General features: G+C 43.9%; 1 protein-coding gene across 9 annotated transcripts in view; it reads left to right on the top strand.

Moving 5' to 3' along the window:
- LOC137519004 (dual specificity protein phosphatase CDC14C-like) overlaps nucleotides 1-14,796 on the top strand; it is a 217,808-nt gene extending 203,012 nt beyond the window's left edge. For 3 of the 9 annotated variants that reach the window (XM_068237641.1, XM_068237578.1, XM_068237604.1), the window contains 2 exons: nucleotides 5,217-5,276; nucleotides 5,587-14,795. In XM_068237641.1, coding sequence (XP_068093742.1) covers nucleotides 5,217-5,276; nucleotides 5,587-5,623 — 97 coding nt within the window. In that variant the 3' untranslated portion in view covers nucleotides 5,624-14,795. Of the gene's footprint in view, nucleotides 1-1,202; nucleotides 1,269-5,216; nucleotides 5,302-5,586 lie in introns of those variants that run through there. The other 6 variants (XM_068237648.1, XM_068237587.1, XM_068237631.1 and 3 more) reach the window with 4 other exon arrangements.
- Nucleotides 14,797-26,299: the final 11,503 nt, after the last annotated feature.

Here is a 26,299-nt window from a genome sequence, read left to right as displayed (position 1 = left end):
CACTGACCATTCCTACTTGGGGTGCATTTCTACTATTTAAAGCCCTATTTCCTTACATTCCATTTTTACCAAGATGATTAAGGAACAAATTACAGCTTTCTATATGACCTAGCAGTTTACAGAGCAAATGTTTTGCTTATGCTGGGCATACAGGGCTCGATATTGCCGCTTGATTCCGCACCCGATCGTTTTACGCACTCCATTCTGTAGGCGATTCATTTATCTTCCGCTCGTTTTTCTTATCTTTTGCCATTGTCCTCCATGCAGAATCGAGCGCGGAAACAATCGGGCGGGAGATCGGACATGTCTGAAATTATCGAGCCATCTAAATGGCTCAGAATCGAGCCGTGTATCCCCAGCTTTAGAGAAAGCAATTGCATGGTTAAAGCAAATCTGAAGCAAAATAAGCTTATGAGACAATGAATTGTATGTGTAACAAATCTGCAGTTATTAAGTTCTCAGTATTTTGTTATAAGGCTTTGGAAGGGCTACATATTTTTATTACTTTATTAGAGAGTTGGGTGGAACTCAGTTACTCACTGAACAGTAGAGCGGAAGAGGTAGGTGGAGTCGGGTCATCTGCTCTGTGATAGAGTATCAACTTTCACTCTGTTGGCAGCACCATGTTTTGCAATGAGCTCTCTGGGTCATGTGACAGACTTTCTCTGGAGCAGTTGTATAAACTAAAAAAGGTGTGTGAATTGTGGCATAGACTCCTGCTTCATTTGGGCTTAATTGCAGAGGCTCTTCAGAGCTAGAAGATATAGGATGGCAATTATAGTAATAAGTAATCCAGGAAAGCTGGCTTGTGTTTCTTGAAAATTAGGTACGTTTGCAATTCTCACTTGCTTCATATCCAAGCATAGCAAGTTTAATTCCACTTTCAAAACTTCTCCTTATATGCATCAGTGCAGCAAAACACTTTATTTGTAATGTAACAATGTTAAACATGTAGCCATGGCTGGACAAATCCCAGTCACCAGGTTGCCTAGGCTTGCTGAAATTAGGCAGCTGACAGATAAAGTTGCTTAGCTACTGTCACAGGTCGATATTGTCTGTCAATCTTGCTGTTTCCTGTCAGACACTGCAGCTATCATGTAGCCTCTTTGAAGACTTCTGCTACTGGCAGTGGCGTAGCTAAGGAGCTGTGGGCCCCGATGCAAGTTTTACATTGCTTTTTTTGCTTCTTTATTTCCCCTCAGACTTAACTAATGTACAGAAGTAAAAAAAGACAACCCAGAATGCACTGCAACTTCCTTTGTGCAGCAACGTACCAAATAAGAGTCAGGTAAACTGGGGAATGATCATTTATAAACAAGAAAAGTAATAGAGATTTTAACTTTTGGATTGCCTGGTTAGCATCCGTATTACTTGTTTACCAGATAAAAATAAAGAATTGATTTTATGCCCGACAGTTACACTTTAATGATTACCACTATTCAAAGTAACTATAGAAGTGATTATGAGCACATGACCAGTAGAGAGCTAAAACTGTAGTTGAGAGAGGGCCCTTTGGGGCCCGTCTGGCCCAAGGGCCCGATGCGGTTGCACCCTCTGCAACCCCTATTGCGACACCCCTGGCTACTGGTCAGTTTACTTGTTCAAGTCGTGTTTCTTGCTGCTTGCAGCTCTATCTTGCTGGTGCTTTAGGTTGCAGCATGGTCCTGCTACCAGCCCATGACCACTGAAAAGAGATGCAATCTAATCCAAGCAGGCAAGTAAGACATCTGAAATAAGAATTATAGCAAGCAGACATAAGACTGGCTGCAGCTGTTCTGCTGTGCCTCTTCTCTCCTACACACTGTGAAAAGAGATGTAATTTGATGCAGGCAGAGGGGATAGCACAGTGCTGAGGGTGTACTTGCAAAGCATCAGCATGAGGAGAAAGATGGAGGTGCTACTACAGATATAAATGTGAGTCTGTTCTATCCACTGTGATGTACCAAATGTAAGCTTTATATGTTCATCTAGCTGTACACAGTGCATAGACTACATAAATGTAATAGGGTTTTTTTTTTGGGGGGGGGGGGGGGGGGGGGGGGGCAGAGGTACTGTAGTCTTTAGCCGACAGTAACTTTAGTGTGTTAGAAGACCTTTATGATTTTGTCTTATTTTATCATGCTTAGTAAGACACAGGCATGAGATAATCATGCATGTCAAGTTTAGGCTTTAGGAATCACTGACTGCGGACATGTTCAGGGACAGTGACTCATCAGGTAGAAAGCCAGAATCAAGGTGAGGGCTCTTAAATGTTTTCTGAACTGGTAAAAAGGGGCTATGACTGCTTCAGCAATTCCGTATACTACCGAACTCCCTCTGCAACAGACCCATATTTTTAATAGATGGAAAATGCAAATGTTATTTCTGTTGAATTCCCAAACCATTGACACTTCATGGAGTTTTCCCTTAAAGGAATACTATCGATACCCAAGTGTTCTAAAATGACAGTGTGCAAATAATGTCTAAGTAGCTGTGTAAACATTTTCCTACTTTTCATGTTAAATATCAGAGGCAAAAACTGTAATTTATTGAGGGTAGGATTTAGCTATATTGGGACAAATCAATTACAGAAGGGGTGTCTGCTATGCAACTCTGGCTGTGCATTGAAGCAGACTACAGAAAGCAAATATCAAACATATCAAACTCTAAAAGCAAAAACAGTATGAAATGCTGTGAGAATTCGTTACATTTCCTCTGCTCTCTTCAGACACTTCAGTGAGAAACACAGGACACAGGGTCTGCAGCTGTTGGAAGCTCTCTCTCTCTGTCACACACAGAGTTACACATAGAGTTAACTGATCAAGTGTGAGGGGAATTTCCCCTCTCCTCATGGCTCAGTCAGCCGTCCGTTCTGGCATCTGTAAACTTTGAAAGTATTTTGCTAACAGTAAACAATGAAGTTGCTACTAAAATGTATACACCAGTACTTAGCAGCACTTCCCGAACAATTCCTGTGTCAATTGAAAAAAATATGTGAATCGATAGTATTCCTTTAAGATGGCCATACACTGGTCGATTTGCCATCAGATTCGACCAACAGATAGATCTCTCTCTCTGTCGAATCTGATCAGAGAAGGATCGTATGGCCACCTTTACTGCAAACAGATTGTGAATCGATTTCAGCCTGAAACCGATCACAATCTGAAGCTGCCGCTCCTCCCCCCTCCTGCATACATTACCTGTTCCGGCCGGCGCGAGTCCCCTGGTCCCCGCTGTCTCTTCTGCGCTGGGTTCCGGACCATTCCTGCAGCTACAGAACTTACTGTCCAGGGGAAGTTTAAACAGTAGAGGGCGCTCTACTGTTTAAACTTCCTTCCGGGACAGGAACGGTCCAGAAGACATCGGTGACAGCGGGGGACTCGCGCCAGCTGGAACAGGTAATGTATACCCGCTGTACTGCGTCGGTCGTCGGGCATTCGAACACCGCTATCGACGCACTCCTGACCCGCCGACGATCGAGAAAAATCTTCTGCACGGATGGATCGACTGGAAAGATCGATTTCGGACAGAAATCGATCGTTCGTTCTGTCAGCGGTGTGCGCGGCGATTTCACAGCCGATTCAATCACTGTGATCGAATCGGCCGTATATCGGCGAGAAAATCGTTAGGTGTATGGGCCCCTTTAAAGGACACACAAGGTGAAAAATTAAATCTCTTTACGTGGGGCTTCTTCCAGTCCCTAGAAGTCTTCTGGGTCCCTCTCCACACTTCTAGTGCTCCATGGTTTCCTGCTGGGCGCACATAAGTCGTGCACGTGCGCAAATGTGCCCACAATACCATGCACGTACTGTACCAGTGCAGTAGTCTGCGCAGGTGCAATACATGTCCGATGACGTGGCGCATGCACGGAAGTGTTGACCCGTACAGGTGTCCAGCGGGGCACCGGAGCTGCATAGAGGGACCCAGAAGACTTCTAGGGGTTGGCAGAAGCCTTACGTAAGTAAAGAGAGATACAATTTTTCACCTTGTGTGTCGTATAGGCTTTAAACTTTAACACAGTTTTTGCCAGCTGAGTAAATGGGGGTTTCATAAAAAGAGGAAGTAAATATCTTGAAATTTCAGTGGTTATATGATGGGATCACTTCTTTACCTCTGCTTAGATTTCCAGGAAAGCATTACCTAGGTGCCATTTACCACTTGGGCAGTATGATTCATTGCACCACTACCCTGGACAGTGCCTCCTCCTCAAGCTCTAGGAGAGACTAACAGGAAGTGCAGTGAATGCATCACATGACTGCTTTTTTTTGTTGACCACAATTCCTAGGCATTTTTACTGTTTTACAATAATATACAGTCTAAAATCACAAAGTTGGAATTGTAGCTTCAGCTTTGTACCCAGCTTTGCCAAGAAGCGTATATGTAAAAAGGGTGCCCAGGTAATTATGGCACTAGGAGAAAACAATAAATTGCCAGTAGGTAGAATATTGGTGAACATACTGATACAAGTATGGCCTTCCCTATCCTATCTCTCACACTAACTCTCCACTACCCATGCCTACCACTAACCTCCCCCCCACCTACACGTAATACCACTCCTATCTACTTATAACACTAGCTGTATATAAAAGGGTGCCCAAGGAATTATGGTGGCAGATGAAAATGGAAAATTGCTGATAAATGCAAGATTAGTAAATGTGCCAAAATTCATCAATTACCTTCACTATCTTTTCTCACACTAACCCCCTCTAGAAAAAGTTCATTCTAACTGGCATGGTAAAACTCTCTAATTGAAACAACTAATGTAGTCTATGGGCCACAATAGTTGGCATTCCCAAATCCGGCATAAACCTTGTACTTTGGCATGTCAAAATTACCAGGCACAAGTGTGCACCATAATTGCATGCCTCCACCATGGAAGCACAAGAAGCGGCATGCATAGTGCAATAACCTGGAGCCCTTCCTCAATCAATAACTGCTGCAGGTTTACCTAGGAAAAAAGATCACACATTGCAGTCTACGGTCCTAAATTATGTGGGACTGTAACAAAGTGGAAATGCACCCAACTGTACCTTTTTATATAAAGACCGCAATGAGTTATGTATAGTACTTGCTATATGTTCCACCTGTTTTCATGTTAGATTGCTTCTTTGGTTTCTTTGCTTTTTCTTTTTTACCCGGTGTCCTTTTAATCATTGACCCCTCTTGAAATTTCTCTTTAACATAAAAGCTTTTGCTTATTTCATTACTTGTTACCATTCTTTCTACTTTCCCCACAGCGTGATTCCTGAGCGGAAGAAAAGGATTGCTTTGCACCAAATGCGCTTAATGAAATTATGGTACTTGCCAGGCTCTGCTGCTTTCTGACTGCAAATGACCCTAGACCAGCATTTTCTGTCTTCCTAAATCCGCTTGCTTCTGCTGCCTGTTCATTTTATACAGCTTTTTAAACTGGAAATCAAAAAAAAAAATATCTGTGTCTGATTTTCTGCTTCCCAACTGCGAGTGACTTTTTGCTGCACTATTTTTTTTTTTGTTTTGGCGTGTGCATGTTTTTGGTTTTAATTTGGAGTTTCATTGAGTATATGTCTGTTCTTTTTGCCTGTTCATAGACTAAATTTTAATCAGGTTTGATGTTTATTTTACCAGCCATACTATTCCTCGGGCTCGGACGGTACTACGATAAGTAGATGGAGACTCGTTGCAGCTTGGAAAGATCTCAAACCTGATGGAGGAAAATATCTTTGGAAGGAAATGGACTTCCCAACTTAATATTGCAGGACGTCAGTCTGCCTTTATGTACCCTTCATGTAAAGGATCTGCTGATTTGCATTCCTTACCAGCAGCTAGAGGGACGTCCAGATACATGCCTATTGCACTCTAGTTGTTACTAGGTACTCCAGCATGCAGTAGAACACTATCGGCATAGCATGTACATTGTGATGGCAATCATGTGTGTGCTTGGCTGAGACCAGAGCACTATGCTATTACGTATATAGTCCTTATGTATGTCCTACCAGGATGTAATGTCCACATCACATTCCAATGTCCTGTCCTCTATTCATTTTCCTTGTTTTATAAGGAGACACTCATATTTTTTTTTTTATTGCTTTCTTTTCCTTTGTGTGTTTATATATGTGTATGTGAGTGAGTATGTGTGTGTATATATACACTCCATTATTGACCTGCATAAGATGCCAAAGGATTTTTTTTTTGTGTGTGCTTGCTGAACGCAGTGATTGTATAACTGTTAGGGTCCTTAACTTTTATATAACCTAACTGGAAGTCTTTCAGCAATTGAGCTTTACGCTAATACCTAGTGAATTAGCGTTAAGATAATAAAAATCCAGTGTGTTATATTACAGTTTTTGCACAATAGTAAAACTGTCAGATTTAAAAAAAAAAAAATCCACAATAAGTTAAGAAAACAAATATTCTCTTAAAAAAAAAAAACTGGAAAAAACGTATGCAAGATGCAATAATTGTCTGGCTGACAATAACTTTGAGCACTAAGTAGTGTTTCTGCTCCTCCTAAACATTCTCATCACCTTCAAGAGTGAACTATAGTACTGCAGAATGCCTGAACTGGACTTCCCATCCCCTCCGTCTAACTGAACTCTGGCTGATTCTGCTGTTTAAAAATTGCCACAACTCAGCTAGACTCTAGTAGACTTGAGCCTTTTTGGCTGTTTTTAAACCTACGTTAGCAGGTGGAAAAATAGTTTAGGAACCCATGGATATGCTTGGGATATTCTGTAGTACTAATGAAATGAGTTTTTGGCTTGCACTATTCAATTGACCATGGGCTCAATTCACAAAGCATTACCGCATGTGGCAAAGCAGAAATCAACCGATTTTACCAAACATTTTATCAAATGTCAATTCACAAAGACTTTTACCACATGGAACACTAAAATTACTGACTGGTGAGGTAAACTGCAAAACTTATGAGGTAGATACTTCATAAATGTCAATTCACGAAGTATAACATGCGGTAAAACAAGCAAATTGTTCTGTTCTTAATCTCCATCTGTAAAATAACAGCCATTTGATGGGTTACAGAAGGAGAGAGAGAAGGTGAAACGGCAGAGAAAGTAGTAAAGTTAAACTATTCAGGAAAGTAAGAAAGTTAATAACTTTTTTCCTTAATTTCGCATTTATTGTAAAACACCAATCCACAATATTATTGTGTGGTAATTGAAAATAGTTAATAAGATGCTAATGGTTTTGAGCGAATACAAATTTTATGTTAAATTTATGCAACGTGGACTTGCTCTTTGTACGTATATTAAGGAAAGCTTTCTGTATCCGAGCTGGCTTCAGTTTACCATGCCAGTACAGCAATAATCTTTCAAATACCAAATGAAATGCAGCATGAGGTAAAAAATCTGTGTGAATTGTCATGAAGTTGTTTTATAATTCTCCAAACCACTACCGCATGTGTGAAAATCTTTGTGAATTTTTTTTAACCGCATGAGGTAATCTTCCTACGATGACATATTTTACCAAACAGATCTTAGCGAATTAAGCCCCATGTAAGAGAACTGTGCACCATTGTGAGATGAGTTCACCAGTGTAAAATACAGGTAGTCTAATACTTGTGCCTAATGTGTATGGGGACAGAAAAAGATGAACCTGGCAGAGAGATTTTCTGAAAGTGGCCTTTATACAAGGTAGAGGTGATTTAGAAATTGCAAAATAACCATACAGTACAGACGGCCACGTTCTCACAAGATCGTGCTGCCTGTCTCTTACATAAATTGTCCAGCAATATGGGAGGAGCTTGTTTTTTCAGGTACTTTTTTGCTAGCTGTTACCTACGCTACAGTACTGAAATATTGCCTTTGTTTGGATGGCACTTCTGCCTCCTGTCCAGCACCATGGAATTCCATGGATCTAGTTCCTGTTAGATTCTGTTTAAAGTCGTTGCAGTTGACGCTACACAAAAAATGCAGATATGAGAAGACATTGCAACAGTGTGGGTTTTTTTTGTGGCTTTTTCCATTTTTTATTTGAGAAATATTAAGTTTTAATCAAGTAAATTTAGATTAATCTGAGAACTAAAAAGGAGTTAAATTGTATTTTCCCCTGACAGAGACCATAAAAGGGGGTTTAGCAATGCAGAAATGTTCCATTTTGGCCCCTCGGAGCTGTTGGCAAGTGTATAAGGGCTCGTTCACACTAGGGGCGTTTTTTGCCCTTTTTTATCGAGCGCAAGCGATTTTCTAAATTGCCCCCAAAATGCTTCTGCAATGAATCAGAAGGTTCAGCAAAGTGGTGCCTGGACCATTTTTGGGGCGATTTTTGCTACAGCAGAAGGTAGAGGGAAGAGAGCTAAACGCTCATAAAAATCGCTTTGTGGAGCGATTGCGTTTGCGTTTTAAAGGATAAATTGTATTCTTTTCCACATCAGAGTTCACTTCCTGACCTCCATCAGGGAGTGAATTGGGAAAGCGCTTAGAAAAGCGCTTTTCACAAAAACTGAACTCCCACCCAAGCGATGGGAATCGGGGAAAAAAATTGCGACAAAAAAACCCCAACGCGAACACAAACTCTAAGTGCATGTTAGTTTTTTTGTTTTTTTAATTTATATCTGTTTTTAGACATTTTCTGATTAGCCTCTATCTTTTTCATGTCAGCATTACCTTATTATAAAGACAATATTGAAGGCATAGTTGTTTTTTAAGTAATTTTTCAACAATAATGCTAAGTGAAGGTAAGTGAAAATTATGAAGCACATTAATACTACTTGAATGAAAAAGTAGCTGTATGATTGTTGTATTGCCAGTGGATGGTGCTCAGCTGAGCACAGCAAATGATCATATTGTGATCGCCCAAATCACATGCAGCTAGCATATCATGTAATATTGATATCCAGAATGAAATATGTATAGTAAGTAATGAATGCTTTTGTGCTACCTAATGATGTATAAAATAGTACATCTGCTAATTATGTATGTCATATTTGTGATATTCTCAGAAAAACTAATGGCTAATCAAATCTTCATACTTGGCTCAAAATTTTTCTTTATTTTGAGTAAATGACAGTACGTACATACTGGTCAGTCATAATGATAGTTCTAGGCAGTCTTACTATGCAAACACATTGTTAACCACTTGATGACCCAGCCTTTACCCCCCCCCCCCCCCCCCCTTTAAGGACCAGCGCTGTATTTGCTGATCTGTGCTGGGTGGGCTCTACAGCCCCCAGCACAGATCAAACACCAGGCAGAGCGACCAGATCGCCCCCCTTTTTTCCCCACTAGGGGGATGATGTGCTGGGGGGCTCTGATTGCTCCTGCATGCGTGTGGCTGGCAGGGGGGGGGGGGGCACCTCAAAGCCCCTCCACCGCAGGATTCCCCCTCTCCCTCTCCTCCCTCCCTTCCCCGGAGATCCAAGGCTGCACAGGCAGGGATCTGTCCTGTGCAGCCTCTAACAGGCTCCTGCCTGTCATGTGACAGTGATCCCCGTCCGCTGATTGGCCGGGGATCGCTGATCCAGTACAACGCTGCTACTGTTAGCAGCGTTGTACAAATATAAACAAAGCGGATTATTTCCGCTTGTGTTTACATTTAGCCTGCGAGACGCGATTGGTGGCCTGCAGGCTATTCACGGAGCCCCCCGCCGTGAATTGACAGGAAGCCGCCGCTCGCGCGAGCGGCTGCTTCCTGATTAATTAGCCTGCAGCCGGCGACGCAGATCTGCGTCGCTGGTCCTGCAGCTGCCACTTTGCCGACACGCGGTATGAGTCGGCAAGTGGTTAAGGATCAGTGCAGAGGGGAGGAATGAACAGAGATAAGCATAGGAGTCAGGCATGGGTTTGCAGCTTGCCCAGTCGCTATCTGGTTCTTAAGGAAGGGGGGGGGGGGGGCAGAGAGACCTGTACCCACTTGGGATATGCACTCAAGATTATTTGCAACAACTGTCTCTGGTGACTTAAATAGGCCTTAAAAAAATCTGCAGTATTGCAAGTAGGGAGATTGAACTTAAATCTAGGTGTTAACATCTAATTATTTGAAAGGCAATAGATGTAATATACTTTGAAAATGTACCCACGCTATAGCCTGGTGCTCAAGCTGAAAATACAGGAACTTGGTGAAAATGTGTGTACATGGACAGAGAACTGGTTAAGGCACAGGAGGAAAGTAGTAGTAAACGGTTATTGTTTTATAAAGCGCTGACATCTTCCATAGTGCTTTAGAGCCTAGGTTCTCAACGTGTGGTACGCGTACCCCAGGGGGTACTTCTGATGGTTCCAGAGGGTACTCGGGCTTGATATACTTAACCAAGAATAACAAATTTAGAGTTTTTTAGAAAATGATTAACCTTATTTAAACACCAAATTAGTATTTTAGCTAATTAAAAGCAATAGTAAATGCTTGGAAATGGTTTAGAACTAATTATCATGTACAACAATTAAATATATATGCGTCCAGGGGTACTAGGGGGTACTTAGTGAGTACAGGGTTTTAAGAGGGGTGCATACCAATAACATGTTGAGAAACACTGCTTTAGAGTATATATTCTTGTCACTGACTGTCCCTCAGAAGAGCTCACAATCTAATCCCTGCCATAGTCATATGTCCATGGTAGCCTAGGGCCAATTTAGGGGAAAGACAATTAACTTATCTGTATGTTTTTGGGATGTGGGAGGAAATGAGTGCCTGGAAAAAAAACCACACAGACATGGGGAGAACCTACCAACTCCATGCAGACAGTGCTCTGGCTGGATTTTGAGCCAGGGCTGCAATCATTAATCGCATCGTCAAATTATATATTCCTAGACACGCCCCTATTAATGTTCTAATTTAAATTTTAGAACAGGTGCAGAGGTGGGCAAATCAATTAATCAAGAGGATGGAAGGTCTCACAGATTGAGAAGGGTTAGACAAACTGTTTTTTGTTTTTTTAGCTTGTGAAACAGGCAATTTAACATGTACCGTATATAAAGATCCAGGCGAAATATATAAGCTTGGCTAATACATTTTATCCATACGTCTGTACAGATTACAGGAGCCCATGAACTACACATGGAGGAAAGGGGTTTTGCACACTCCCAGGGGATATTTTTTTCATTCCATATAAAAATAACTTTCTAGCAACTGAAAAAGTAGGTGAAAAGGTCATCTCAAACGCTTACATATTACTGTTAGTGTTGATAAACAAGCGATTGTATAACATACGTTTGACCTGCTTTAGATACTTTTGGGCCACTTTTTGAATGAATGTAATTAGACATGTTGGAAGTCTGTGTGGACAGTGGAGGAGCAGTGGGGATTGATGACTGCATATCGTTGCACTGCTTTGGTTTGATGAATATTTCAGCTGAAATCAAATAGAGATTGACAGTTTGGTGAGGGGAACAGTCTATCTCAGATCAGAGAGGGAATGACCTGCTTGCCTTATCATGTTGTTGTTGACCGATGTATGTCTAGCTTTATTATATCCTTGAAGCGGGCCTGAACTCAAGAAAACATATAGAAATGCAGCCTGTATGTATTTAGAGAGTTTAGCCTTTCTAATTCCTCCTCATTTGTGACTGAGCACAAGTTGACATTTTATTCCTCAGCTGTGTCAGCTGACTGCCATGGCAGACAGCTAATTTGTAAACACAGGATGTTAATATGTCTGCCTCCATGAAAGCAGGAAGTAGAGACACTGCAGATGTATTGCAGGGTTAGTATCAGCTGTAACAAATGTTTTTCTTTAAAGGCTATTATGCTGGTGCTTATCTTTTTATAGCAGAGAGGAAGTTTTGAGTTCAGGTCCGCTTTAAACCGAACTATTTGCCAACCCCTTCTTTAACACTACTTCACCTCTCCCTTGATAACTTTTAACCTGCGCCTAGCCATTGCTTATACCATTTTTACAATGCCTACCCTTGTCTCTAGATCAGTTTTTAAACCTATTCTTTACGCTAACAAAATAAAAAAAACAAAAATGTAAAATTAAAAGAACTGGCTTAACCCTTAACAGATCCCATCTCTAGCTCAACAACCTCCACCGCTATTTCTATCACAGAAAATGTTCATAATTCATTCATCTCAGAAGTCCCCTCTTGCTTTGGACTCCTACAATGGTCTTCTGTTGAGACTCAGTGGTAGCCATACACTTACCGAATCTGTGCTCTGATCACAACGTCCTGATATATTATTCACTCTACTTCCATCCCTCTCTATTTGCCCTCCCATACTGACTCCATCACACACATATAAACACTTCAAATGTCTAGATGTGAAATCAGGCCCAGGTTTTACACAATAATTACTCTTAATGTCTTCCTGTTTTAACAACGTTCCTACAACTCAGTACTTCAGTGCTTGTCCCTGTGCCGTTGACTGCCCGCTCTCCTCTTTAAACCACTGACCTTGCAGTGTTAACCAAAAACTGTGGCACACCAATTCAAACTAAATTGCTGGTGGCTGAAAAGCATTTGGAACTCATCACTTGAACTGTTCCTTGGTACAGATTTACCCTTCATTAGCTAGAAATATTCTCAGCAGCCAATTATCCAGTTCGGCCTATCTGGACGGGCTTCCTTGTCCAGATAGGCACTGCTGCTGCCGCCCCCGGCTGGTGCGCGCGATCGGGCGCGCTCCCGCTGCCTGCCGCTAGCCCCCCGATCAGTGAATGGGAATATAATTCCCATTCACCGATCTAACTTCCCCGCAGAAATACCGACGCTTTCTCTCCAGAGAGCGCGGTATTTCTGCCCCCAGGAAACTTCTCCCCTGCATTTTAGTTCCTGGATGCAAGATCGTTCGCATCCAGGACTTTTTTCACTGTGGCCATCTTGTGGCCAAATAGTAAACTGCACCCACATACATTTTTAATTAAAAAAAATTATTTTACATTTAAAATTAGCAGTTTCCCTCCCACACCAAAAATTACCCACATACACTTTTTTTATTAAAAAAAAAAAAATACAATTAAAACAAAACAAAAACAACATAAATAGTTACCCAAGGGTCTGAACTTTTTAAATATGCATGTCAAGAGAATATGTTATTATAATATTTAAAATTATAAGCTTATAGTGATGGACGCAAATTGAAAAAAATGCACCTTTATTTCTAAGTGAAATATCGGCACCATAAATTGTGATAGGCACATTGTTTAAACGGTGTAATAACTGGGACAGATGGGCAAATAAAATGCATGAGTTTTAATTACGGTAGCGTATATTAATTTCAAACTATAATGGCCAAAAACTGAGAAATAATGAATTTTTTTTCATTTCTTTCTTAATCTTCCTGTTAAAATAGATTTAGAAAAAAATAATTCTTAGCAAAATGTACTACCCAAAGAAAGCCTAATTAGTGGCGGAAAAAACAAGATATAGATCAATTCACTGTGATAAGTAGCAATAAAGTTATAGGCGAATGAATGGGAGGTGAACGTTGCTCGGTTGCATGAGATTTTCGGACTGCGGTGCTGAACCGGTTATACTTCACTTCCCTACTTCAAAGAATATATGATTAATATTAGGAATGGCTTCGCTGTGGCACTTTGGCTTTCTAGTCAGACCCTTCCGTCCATATTCTATTCAACTGATATCCCAACCTGTGTAACCTCCACAGCCTACCTTACTGTTCCCTGGATTCCCTTCCCCTCAACTCTTTCTTTACATCTGTCCTAACTTCTCAACCAATCCTATATTGGTGGCATTTCCTGCTTCATTCAGACCTACTGTTGTATCTTCAGTATTCTTACTGGTGCACAGTTCTCTCCAACTACCAGCCTTTTCTTCCTTTCTCATCCAGACTACTTGAAATAGCCTGTTCACTCCTTTTCTACTCATTCCCTCTTTGATTAACTTTGTGAAATAAGGATTTGTGCAGTGACACAAGGTTGATGCAGTATTTGTCACTGCATTGAGCCCTGCTTGTTCATCAGACATTCTCTGCTGCCGTACTACTGAATGGTAAACTGAGCACAAACTCATTGTAAACAAGTCAGATGAATGTTGAACCTGTGTAATCCTGACAAATTACATATTTTATTAAAGATAAATCACTAATAATCCTTTACTGTGCAAAATGGTCTGTTGCAATTACACTGCACTTTGCCATAGGTAATACAATATTTGTCCAATTATGAATAGTAGTGACTTTACAGGAGTTCATTGACCTTTTATAAACTGACCCCTAAGACTAATTACTGCATAGGTTGCATGTGAGTTGTCAGAATGAAAATTGCACTTTTGTTTCTTCTTCCATATCCATAGAACTTGGTCAGTGTCTGCGTGCCTTTTTATGTTCATTTATGTCTTAAAATGATATTCCACCTTTAACATAAAATCACAATGCACCAGCACCCCTAAATAGTGTATGCATAAAACCTATGATATACTTTGCCTGTCCTATCGCCCACCATTGCAATGAATAGTGCCTGGGCTGCCCCAAGGCAAGACGTGTGTGTGCGTGCGCATCTCTTCCAGGGGCGGAGTCTGTATAGCAAGGTGTTGCTGTGCTATGCATAGATCCCACTCCTGGGAGGGGCATACGGACATGCACTCTCCTCACAGAGCTGCCAGAAGTAATGAGGTACTTCTGGCTTGGCAGACATTGAGACGGGTGATGTGTATCAAGTTCTGTGAATACACTGGCGCTCTGATTTTATTTTTCCACAAGTGGAGTATCGCTTTAAGAATGTATGGTAACCTGCTCTTAATTTTTTTTTTTTCTTTGTAAAATGTATATTTGTAACCCTATTTTTTTTTAAATGAACTAAGCTACTGAAAGGCTGATATTTTACAGAAGGTATTTTTATGGAAAACAAAGCTGATATTACATGTTGGAGTTTACTTTGTTAAATGTACAGTCTTGTATAAAACCTTGTGTTCATAAATGTATCTTTTCTATATAAGCTGGAAAAAGTGTACTTCATAAAATAAAGTAGAATGATTACTTATTCCTCACTTAACTGAACAGTTCTGACTCTAAATGATGCTGAAAATACCTCTTTAAATGTGCAAGGGCAGCGTCAATGGGAATATAACAAATTTAACCACAAATAATATAACATAACAACAAAACAGCACTATGTATCCTAAACATGCACTTGCCAACGTGAATCATGTAAAATATCAAAAAAGAAGAGAATTGGCTCTTGGGTGCATGAAAAGGATGAAAAAACCTTTTAATAGCATATGTCAAAAATGAGCAAACACATTACAAATATACAAATAACAAAAGTACAAAAACCCCACAAATACTCAAAGAAGACCCCATAAAATTCTCCTCACAAACCCTTCAAAAATGAGTTAGGGGCTGCAGTCCCCCATGTTGAAATACACTCAGCAAAGGCTTGGTAGTGGTCCCACTGTAATGAGCAACTGAAAGGGCCGCCAAGGTGAAAGTCCAGCAGGTAAAAGGCAATACAGGGCAGTAGATATAGGCAAAGCTTCTGATTAGTGTTCCTGAAGTTGGTAACAAGCACAGGTAAGCGGATTAAAAGGCAGCATCCACAGCAAGGCACAAGCAAGCTTGTAAGCTGGAAGTGAAAATGGCATCAAGCAAATTGGTGGCATGCAGTGTGGTTAGATGGCAAGCGATGAGCACATGCAAGCAAAACAGTCCCCCAATCGCAGGGCATGTGACAATGGGACACAAGACGAAAGTCTATTCCCAAAGTGGACTCAGGGGATGACGGAAACACAAAATCACCCACTCGCAGGGCACATGAAATCATCCAGCCACCTATAAGCATGAAAAGCTGTTCTCATATAGTTACCACACTGAAATGATGAAATCCGGAGCCAGTGTGCGTGCCGGCAAAGTTTCTTTATGTGGCCATGCAGCTGCCCCGAAGCCAAAAAACTGGATGTCCGTGGGACCAGAAGAACCAGCAAATGTCAAGTGGAGGAGGGATGGAGGAGAACATCCGCGCTGTCAGGAAAAGCCTGACATGTTTCGCCGCATCTTGCGGCCTTATCAAAGGCAAACAGCGTGGTAATAGTATGGACGCCATAACGGCGTCCATAAATGCCGAATGCGCCTGCGCGGCCCGCCCCACCGCCCGCCCACAGCTGTGCGCGTCTCCGCCACACGCCCGCCATCCGGCCGGCGTATGGGCGGCCCCCATGTGGAGCGCGAATGCGCTCCAGCAATGCGTCACAGGCGGGCGCCAACCGGCGCCCATCAAATGACACACCAGGACACCATCCAATGGGGAGGACGGGCAGGCCGGGCAGGGGGCAGGGCGGACACCACAGGCGCACACGGCATATATCCATCAATGCATTATGTGAGGAAAATAAGGAAAAAATATATGTATACATATGAGTGAAAAACAAAAAATATATATATAAAATATATATTGAATAAAAAACAAGGAGCAAATACAGGGAACAAGGCCCCTGTGAATATAAATGAGAACATGTGAACTGTAGTCGTGAGCCCGGACGTCCAAGTCCCAGAGACCTGGGGCGCCGGGCATCAAGACGCAGGGCACATATTCAACAGATACATGTATATGCATACATACTTATAAAACAAAATGAAAAAGGAAGAGGTGGAGAGAGACCCGCCCCAAATACTAATATAGAATGATACACAAGTGGGTATAATCGCACCCGCGTATGATAATTGACCCGCAAAAACAAAGAGCCACCTGTGGGAGGAGAAGAGTGAGCAGCGGGGGGGGGAGGAGAGGTGTGGGACCAGAGGACGGGGAAGGGGGAGGGAAGATAGGGAAGGGAAGAACGGGGGGGGGGGGCACCCCGATGCATGCACGGGGCAAACCCGAACAGGCAAAGGGGAGGACTGGGGGAAGAAGAAGGAAGGAAGGGACAAAGGGACGAAAGGAAACAGGGAAGGAAAGGGGAGGGGGAGGAAAGAGGGGGACAAAGGAGGGAGAGGGAAGGAGGGGGGGAAAGGGAGAAAAAGGGGGGGGGGGGGAAACGGGAGAGTCGGAGCCAACTAGAGACCAAGGCTCCACAGGACTAAAACTCAGTCCTACGAAGCTAAACAGGCAGAAATACCCGATAGTTAATGCTGTCATTTAAACCCTTCGGTTCAGTGGCTTTAAGATCAAAAATCCAACGGGACTCTAGTTGTAGAAGGGCTCTGTCAATGTCACCACCTCTAGGGTGGACATGGACCCTGTCCAAACCTATGAATCTAATAAAGCTGGGATCACCTCTATGCTCCAGGTGGACGTGTCTGGAAATGGGGGATTTAAAGTTGCAATTTGCAACATCCCCCACATGATTTTTTAATTCTTTCCTTAAAGGCTCTCGATGTTTTGCCGACATAAAAACTGCCACATTTGCAGTACATCAGGTAAACAACCCCCACGGTGTTGCAATTAACAAAGTGTTTTAAATTCCATTGACGTCCATTGGGCAGGGTGATATCCTTACCTATCTGTAAATAACGACAGTAAACGCACCCACCACAACTATAGGTGCCCGTGACAATGCAATGTTTCTGGGGGCCGTTTTCCCCCCAGAAATGGCTGGATGTAACATGATTTTGCAGAGTTCTACTGCGTTTAAAAGTCACCTGAGGGACCGGTGATACAAAGTCCCTTACCACTCTGTCATTTGTCAACACATGCCAGTGTCGGCGGAGTATCCTGTCAACCTCACTGTTTTGATCGCTGTATCGGGTTATTAAACGTGTGTTATTACTGCTTGGAATATCTTTGTCTTTTTTAGTAAGAAGAGTCGTACGATCCGACATCTTCGCTCGTTTGTAGGCTTTTTTTAGCCAACGATCCTTATAGCCTCTTTCTCTAAAACGAGAACGTAATAGCTTAGCTTCCTTCTCAAAAGTGATTTCATCGCTACAATTCCGGCGTGCCCTCAAGTATTGACCCATGGGAATCCCACGAATCGTATGGATAGGATGTGCACTATCGGCATGAAGGTATGCATTGGTCGCTGTGGGTTTGCGATACAGATTGGTTGACAGGAATCCATCCGACCCGACACTAATCATGAGATCCAAAAAGGCCACAGAGTGTTCATTGTATTCCATAGTAAATTTCAAATTCCAGTTATTGTCATTCAAAATGGCTACAAATTCATTCAATAGCTCCACGCCACCCGTCCAAAACATAAGCACATCGTCTATGTACCTGTGCCACGCCACAATGTGGCACAGGTACACGACGAGGGCATCGCTGCCAAAAAGATGGCGTTCCCAATCCCCCAGGTACAGGTTCGCCAACGAGGGGGCGCAAGTAGTCCCCATCGCGGCCCCCTGCACCTGGAGGTAGTGGACGCCATCAAACATGAACACATTGTTCTGTAAAATGAATGTCAAAAGATCAAGAATGAACTGGTTGTGGGGGATCTCACCCACATCCATTTCAGAGAGAAATTTACCCACAACCTCAACACCCCTCTCCTGTGGAATGCTGGAGTAGAGGGCCTCCACGTCCAGGGTCACCAGACAACACCCAGCCGGTAACTGCAAACCCTCAAGAATGCCTAGAAGGTGCAGGGTATCACGAACATATGAGGGTAGTCGATGAACATGTGGCTGTAGATGTTTATCCACATAGACACTTATCCGTTCAGTCAGTGACCCATTGCCAGAGACAATGGGTCGTCCCGGTGGTCTAGCGAGGTTCTTATGCACCTTAGGCAGGGCATAAAAAGTGGGTGTGGTCGGATTCTCCACTTTAAGAGTGGATCCGACCTCTGCCGTGATGACACCCCGGCCAATCGCGGCGTCAATAAGATCAAAGAGCATCCGCTGGTTGGTGATAACCCTGGACGCAGAGACCCTCCGATACCACTCCCTGTTCCTGAGGATCCTGTGGCACATAAGGACATATTGCTCAGCCCTCATCACCACCACGTTCCCTCCCTTATCCGAAGGTTTAATAATGATATGTCTATTTTCGCGCAAGTCAACAAGAGCGCGGTATTCCTCATCAGAAAGATTGGGAGTTTGATTCTTTGCTATCCACAAATTGCGAATGTCCCTCTCCACCAATGAAACAAACGTGTGTACACTGGGACATAAGGAAAAGGGAGGGAACGAGGCGGACCTGGGCTTGAATTGCTGATAAATCTTTGGGTATTTGTGGGGTTTTTGTACTTTTGTTATTTGTATATTTGTAATGTGTTTGCTCATTTTTGACATATGCTATTAAAAGGTTTTTTCATCCTTTTCATGCACCCAAGAGCCAATTCTCTTCTTTTTTGATATTTTTCTGACTCTAAATGCAGCTGTTTGTCATTTAATAAAATCCCACTCTCACCAAAAAGACGATAAATAAGTATTGGGATTGCACAAATGTTTATGCTGTTTTATGTAATTAAAATTTACTTTTCAGTTTACAGCTAGCTATGCATTTACAAAACTGATAAGTTGCATTACTTTTGCTGACTGGATTCTGTACTCTGTGTTGCATGATGGTACAAAAGGAGTTCTAAGGTAAAAAACAAACAAAACTAATTTCTGCTTAGTTGAAGGTGCGATCTTTTGCTGTCCTCCCAACCCTTCCAGGGTCCCACTGTCACAATCGGAAGGCTGCTGACCCAGGCCTGGGGTTTTTCTTTACCTGTAACTCCTTTAACCCTTCCTGCAGGGGTAATTGGCTGCACAGAGCAGCAACAACTGTTGCTCATTTTCCTTACACAAACTGAGTGCCTGGCAGGAAGCAGTGACACCTATAGGACTTTTTACACAAAGGTGTGGAGTAGGTGAGCGTTTCAAGTACACAAACTAAGCAATTTGAATGAATGCATGCCAATTTTCCTAACCTGGAAAGCTAATTTGAAAAGTATTACTTATTTAACATTCATAAAACTTCACTTAAATACATTGCACTCAAATCACAAAATCAAAGTGTGGTGTCCAGACATCTGGCCTTTAGATGTCAAGGTTATACTTGTGTTCTGCATAAGATTATCTTTACTATTGTGGGTCGTTAGTTCCTGTTCTGCCCTAGCTAGGAACACTGAGAACACTCTATGGAGAGGGTTGGCTAATCCTGCAAATAAACCTAGTTTGTTGTACTGCCTATGTGACTACTGAACACAAAACGAAAGTTGCCTTATTTGATAACTTCACATCAAAATGGTTAATCATTTTAAGGTAGGGTAACACTTGAGGCCACAAACTGGTATGTTTCTCACGGCCAAATCGACATTCTTGGTCAGCAGCCAGCTGTGATTAGCGGACTGTCGGCAAAGGAGAACAGCACGCATTGTGCGATGAAAAGTGACAGGGACAGTTTCCCCCCTCCGATTGCGGAAAACTGCAAATCGCTCCCAGTGCATTGCAAAGCATTATGTGCACTTTCTGCGATGCAAAAGTGATTTTTGGTAAGTGTGACCCTAGACAGGGTCCAAGCAAATATAAAGGTGGTTGGACACCTGAGCTTAGCTACTTGATAGAAGTGTAAAATATACCCAGTATGAAGCCCGAACAGGGCAAAAACATACAGGAGCTAATTGGGATCATCAACTGCTGAACCAGTACCCAGCAGCTGTTTACGTTTATCACCTGCAAGTTGATTGATCAGTACCTAGAGATTTTTTTATTAACCCCTGCAAAGTTTGTTTTGTGGACTATGATAATGTGAATACAGGCTGAGTTTTTCCTCCTCTCCAGCAGGGATGGTCAGTGAGATGCAAATCTGAGTTGATGCAAATGTATGCAGCTTGAAAATGGAACAATCAAAATGGAACAAAATTAGCATAAAAATGTGCATCAACTCTGAAGTCTATGCATCTCATTGACCATCCCTACTCCTTATTAGTATCCCCTATCCCATTACATTTATATTGTGCTTTTCTCCTGGTGGACTCAAAGCGCCAAAGCTGCAAGCCACTAGTACACGCTCTATAGGCAGTAGCAGTATTGAGTCTTGCCTAAAGTCTCCTACTGAATAGGTGTGGCTTACTGAACAGGAAAAATCAAGATTGAAACACAGATCTTCTGTGTCAGAGGCAAAGCCCTTAACCCCCTTGGTGTTATGATTCTTTCCGGATATTGGGGTCTAAAAGTGGTGCAATTTTTTCGCACCCTTACAGACCCTAAAACCTGGGGGGAAAAAAATCATGCTGCCAGGGAGATCTGCAGCCGTTTTCAAATCACTCACCTCCCTCGCTCCAGCGCTGTAGTTATGCCCCCATCCTCTAGGTGGCGCTGCAACTCTAAAGTGAAATTGCCGGCTGTTGTCATGACGACAGCCAGCGATCTCACCAGGAGGAAGCAGAGCCCGGAGGAGAGTAAGAGGAATGGCGGCCGACCCCGGGATCCCCCGGGTGGTACGTACAAACGCCTGCTGTGTTCATGGCTCTGCAGTATCCTCCCGGCAGCTACCCCGAGCAGAGGTCGGGATTATTACTCTTAGCTGCGGTTTTCTGCCCTGTCCCTAGCTCAGGAATACTGCCAAGGAGGTTTAAAGGACAACTGAAGTGAAAGGTATATGGAGGCTGCCATATTTATTTCCTTATAAACAATACCAGTTGCCCGGCAGCCCTGCTGATCTATTTGGCAGCAGTAGTGCCTGAATCACATAGTTACATAGTTATTTTGGCTGAAAAAAGACATACGTCCATCGAGTTCAACCAGTACAAAGTACAACTCCAGCCCGTCCCCCACATACCCCTGTTGATCCAGAGGAAGGCGAAAAAAACCCCACCAGGCATGGTCCAATTAGCCCCAAATGGGAAAAATTCCTTCCTGACCCCAGATGGCAATCAGATAAAATCCCTGGATCAACATCATTAGGCATAACCTAGTAATTGTAGCCATGGATGTCTTTCAACGCAAGGAAAGCATCTAAGCCCCCTTTAAATGCAGGTATAGAGTTTGCCATAACGACTTCCTGTGGCAATGCATTCCACATCTTAACCACTCTTACTGTAAAGAACCCTTTCCTAAATAAATGGCTAAAACGTTTTTCCTCCATGCGCAGCTCATGTCCTCTAGTCCTTTGAGAAGGCCTAGGGACAAAAAGCTCATCCGCCAAGCTATTATATTGCCCTCTAATGTATTTATACATGTTAATTAGATCTCCTCTAAGGCGTCTTTTCTCTAGACTAAATAAACCCAGTTTATCTAACCTTTCTTGGTAAGCGAGACCTTCCATCCCACGGGTAAGCGAGACCTTCCATCCCACCGGAAACAAGCATGCAGTTCTGACAATGTCCGAAACACCTGATCTGCTGCATGCTTGTTCAGGATCACACACACACCACATGTAAGTAGATAAATACTTGCTCTACTTACATAACAGATGTATTGTAGTGTCCAGGTTTTGGTTTCAGTACAGTAAATCTCGAGAGTTCTGTAGATGGCAGGGGCCATCTTGTATTCTCCGGCTGGATTCCTTCCCCCCCCCCCCCCCTGTGCTGATTATGTGCACAGTGGTGAGGAATAAATGCAGCAGGCACAGACTACCTTAACCCCTTTACCCCCCCTCCCCCCCCCTTAAAGAGACTCTGAAGCGAGAATAAATCTCACTTCAGAGCTCATAGTTAGCAGGGGCATGTGTGCCCCTGCTAAACCGTCGCTATCGCGCCGCTGAACGGGGGTCCCTTCACCCCCAAACCCCCCACTGCAACACTTGGTCGCAGACTTGGTCGCTCCTGGAGGCAGGGCTAACGGCTGCAGCCCTGCCTCCAGTCGCGGCTATCAGCGGCGCATCGCCGCCTCTCCCCCGCCCCTCTCAGTGAAGGAAGACAGACGGGCCGGGGAGAGGCGGAGATACGCGCGTGGAGCAGGGCTGTGGCGGTTAGCCCTGCCCCAACCAGGAAGCGCTCCCCCGCTGCACCTAGGGGATTTGGGGGTGAAGGGACCCCCGTTTAGCGGCGCGATAGTGGCAGTTTAGCAGGGGCACACATGCCCCTGCTATCTATGAGGTCTGAAGCGAGATTTATTCTCGCTTCAGACTCTCTTTAAGGACCAGCGCCGTTTTTAGTTATCTGTGCTGGGTGGGCTCTGCAGCCCCCAGCACAGATCAGGGTGCAGGCAGAGCGACTAGATCGCAACCTCCCCCCCCCATATGGGGATGATGTGCAGGGGGGGGGGGGTCTGATCGCTCCTGCCTGCCTGAGGTTTGCAGGGGGGGCACCTCAAAGCCCCCCACCGCAGCGGAATTCCCCCCTCCCTCTTCTACCTTTCCCCCCTGGTGATCCGGGCTGCACAGGACGCTATCCGTCCTGTGCAGCCAGTGACAGGCTGTCACATGGCGGCGATCCCCGGCCGCTGATTGGCCGGGGATCGCCGATCTGCCTTACGGCGCTGCTGCGCTGTAAACAAAGGAGACATGTCTCCTACGTTTACATTTAGTCTTGCGGCTCGCAGGCTATTCACGGAGACCCGCTCCGTGATCTAACAGGAAACGGCCGTTCGCGCGAGCGGCCTTTCCTGATTAATTAGGGAGGCACCTGGCGACGCAGATCTGCGTCGCTGGTCCTCCAGCTACCACTATGCCGCCGCACGGTATGAGTGTGCGGTCGGCAAGTGGTTAATATTGGATCCAAACGCTGCTGTTCCCATCTATTCTCTGCACTACCACCGAAGGCAGTGCAGAGAGAATAGAAAGGAACTGCAGAGCCTGGGACCAATATTAGGTCTGTGTGCGCTGCTTTTTTCCCTTCCTCAATCTGCAGCACGGGGAAGAGGGGGAATGTGGCGGCGGCAGATGATCGGAGACAAGGGGACGTGACACTGGAGGAGGGGGGCCGAGGCCAGTGACAGGAGAAAGCCTCTGCACCCTAGCTGACGCTGTGACCACACAGATAAGGGGAGAACAGGCGGCCAAAGAGAGGTGAGTGGCACAGGCTTCAGCCAATCAGGCTGATCCAGCATACATGTCACTTTTGAGTCCTGCGTACGCTGTTAGAGCCTGGGGGCATGGGGAGAGAAAAGCTCATATGGATAAAAGTAAGATTGGTTTCAAACTTTTTAATTGCCTGGTTAGCATATTTTATTAATTTAATAGCCTGCAGTCAGGGCCGAGGCAAAGCTAGAGAGGCTCTAGCCTCAGGGCGCAGTGTAGGAGGGGGCGCACAATTCATTCAGTTGTCATTCCTAATTGTGTATGAAGCAGAAAGAAATAAGAAAAGGGGATACATAGCAGTGACTGCAAGCCAGATAACTAGATATTAAGGTGTTGGGGAGGTTGTGGGCCCTGTGGCGCCTCTTAGTCTAATAGCAATCAGTGTGTGACAGCTGGGGTGGCAGGGATGGAGGGGCGCACTTTGGTGTCTCAGCCTTGGGTGCTGGAGGACCTTGTCCCTGCTCTGCCTGCAGTAGAGAATTAATTTAGGATTTCATGCCTAACAATTGCTCTTTAAAGTGGTTATCAGGCAAGCACAAAAAGTGTTTCACTTACTGGGGCTTCTACCAGCCCCATGCAGCCATCCTGTGCCCTCGTAGTCACTCACTGCTGCTCTGGTCCCCCCTGCGTCAGCTAGTTTCGTTTTTGCCGACCTCGGAGTCGGAGGGCCGCATTGCGTACATTTTTACGCATTCCCGCGGGTGCAGGAACATTAACACATACAATTTTACACGCTGAACCACTAACAAGTAAAAATGTATGTGTTAATGTTCCTGCACCAGTGGGAAGGTGTAAAAAATGTACGCAATGCGTACGAGGTCGGCAAAAACTAAACTAGCTGACGCAGGGGGACCAGAGCAGCAGCGAGTGACACGAGGGCACAAGATGGCTGCATGGGGCTGGTAGAAGCCCCAGGTAAGTGAAACTTTTTTTTTTGCCAGATAACTCCTTTAACCACTTAAGGACAGCAGTGCTAACCCCCCCCCCCCCCCCCCCCCCAGTGACCAGGCCATTATTTAGTAAAATAGCCCACTGCAGCTTTAAGGCTAAGCTGCAGGGCCACATAACACGTGATTTCCCCCCTTTTCTCCGCACCAACAGAGCTCTCTGTTGGTGGGGTCTGATCGCTTCCCCCATGTTTATTTTTTTAATAATAAATGTTTAAAAAAAAAAGTTTCTTTAAATTTCTTCCCTCCCCACAGCCAGCCAATTATGGCGATCGGCTGTCATAGACTTCTGCCTATGAGAGCCGATCGCTCTCTTGTGCCCCAGGGGGACAGCCGTGTCACACAGCTGTCCCCAGTGCAGCGCTGCACCAAGTAAATAGATGGTGATCACGCCATCTAACAGTCTCCCAAGCGGCAATAGCCGCTCGGAGACTGAAGGCGGGGCGGAGCTCCGACCCCAAAGCAAGAGATGCCCGTGATCTCCTGCAAAACAGAGCCCCAGGACTTTACGCCAATCGGCGTTAGGCGGTTCTGGGACTGCCGCCGTGGCCACTCTTTTTGGCATGACGCGGTCGGCAGAAGGTTAAGTTAAAGGGGCACTATGGTGAAAATGTTAAATATGTGCAAACAAACAAATAAGAGGTACGTTTTTCCCAGAGTAAAACGAGCCATAAATTACTTTTCTTCTATGTTGCTGTCACTTACAGTAGGTTGTAGAAATCTGACATTACTGACAGATTGTGGACTAGTCCATCTCTTCATAGGGGATTCTCAGCAATACTTTTATTCCTTATAAATATATTCCGTAAAGCATTTTAACAATGATGCTGGCCAGCTTTCCTGCTCGCTACAGTTTTTTGGCAGTTGGACAGAGCAACTGCTATTCACTAAGTGCTTTTGAAGTAAATAAATCCCTGAGAATCCCCCCATGAAGAGATGGACTAGTCCAAAACCTGTCGCTTCTGTTAGATTTCTACCACCTACTGTAAGAGACAGCAACATAGGAGAAAAGTAATTTATGGCTCATTTTACTCTGGAAAAAATATACTTGTTTGCACATATTTTAAATGTTACAATTTTTCGCCATAATGCCTCTTTAAGTTGAGATCTCTAAAGTTACCGTTTCAATCCTTAAAATAACTGCAGAATTCTAAAGTTAAAACAAGCTGTTAACCACCCTGGCGTTCAATTTCCCCAGGTTTTCCGTGCAAAAAGTGTTTCAATTAATTTCCAATAATGTTCAACCAATTTTTTTTTATATTGAATTCAATACAGGTTATTGTATTGAATTCAATTTTTAAAAAAAAAAAAAAAAGTTTTCTGCAAGATGTTGATGCTGTGTGACCCTGGTGTCATCAACGCCGATTAGCAGGGGACATGTGATCGCCGAGGGAGAAGCAAAATCCGCCAAGAGACATGGAAGAAGAAACTGGGGAAGCTATCAGAGGTACGCAACGAGGGATCAGCACGCCAATGGTGAGTATAAGACCCAGATGTATAGGTAGCAAGATGTGCAGCCAGGTATAGTTAGCCAGATGTATTAGCCAGGAATAGGTAGCCAGATGTTTTGCTAGGTATATAGTGAGCCAGATGTTTGCCAGGTATATAGGAGACAGATGTATAAAGAGCCAGGTTTGCAGGTGCCTCTGCTCCCCCC

This window comes from Hyperolius riggenbachi, chromosome 1 (assembly GCF_040937935.1).
Source record: "Hyperolius riggenbachi isolate aHypRig1 chromosome 1, aHypRig1.pri, whole genome shotgun sequence".
In the NCBI taxonomy this organism is placed as follows: Eukaryota; Metazoa; Chordata; class Amphibia; order Anura; family Hyperoliidae; genus Hyperolius; species Hyperolius riggenbachi.
This window is presented reverse-complemented; position numbering and strand designations above follow the sequence as displayed.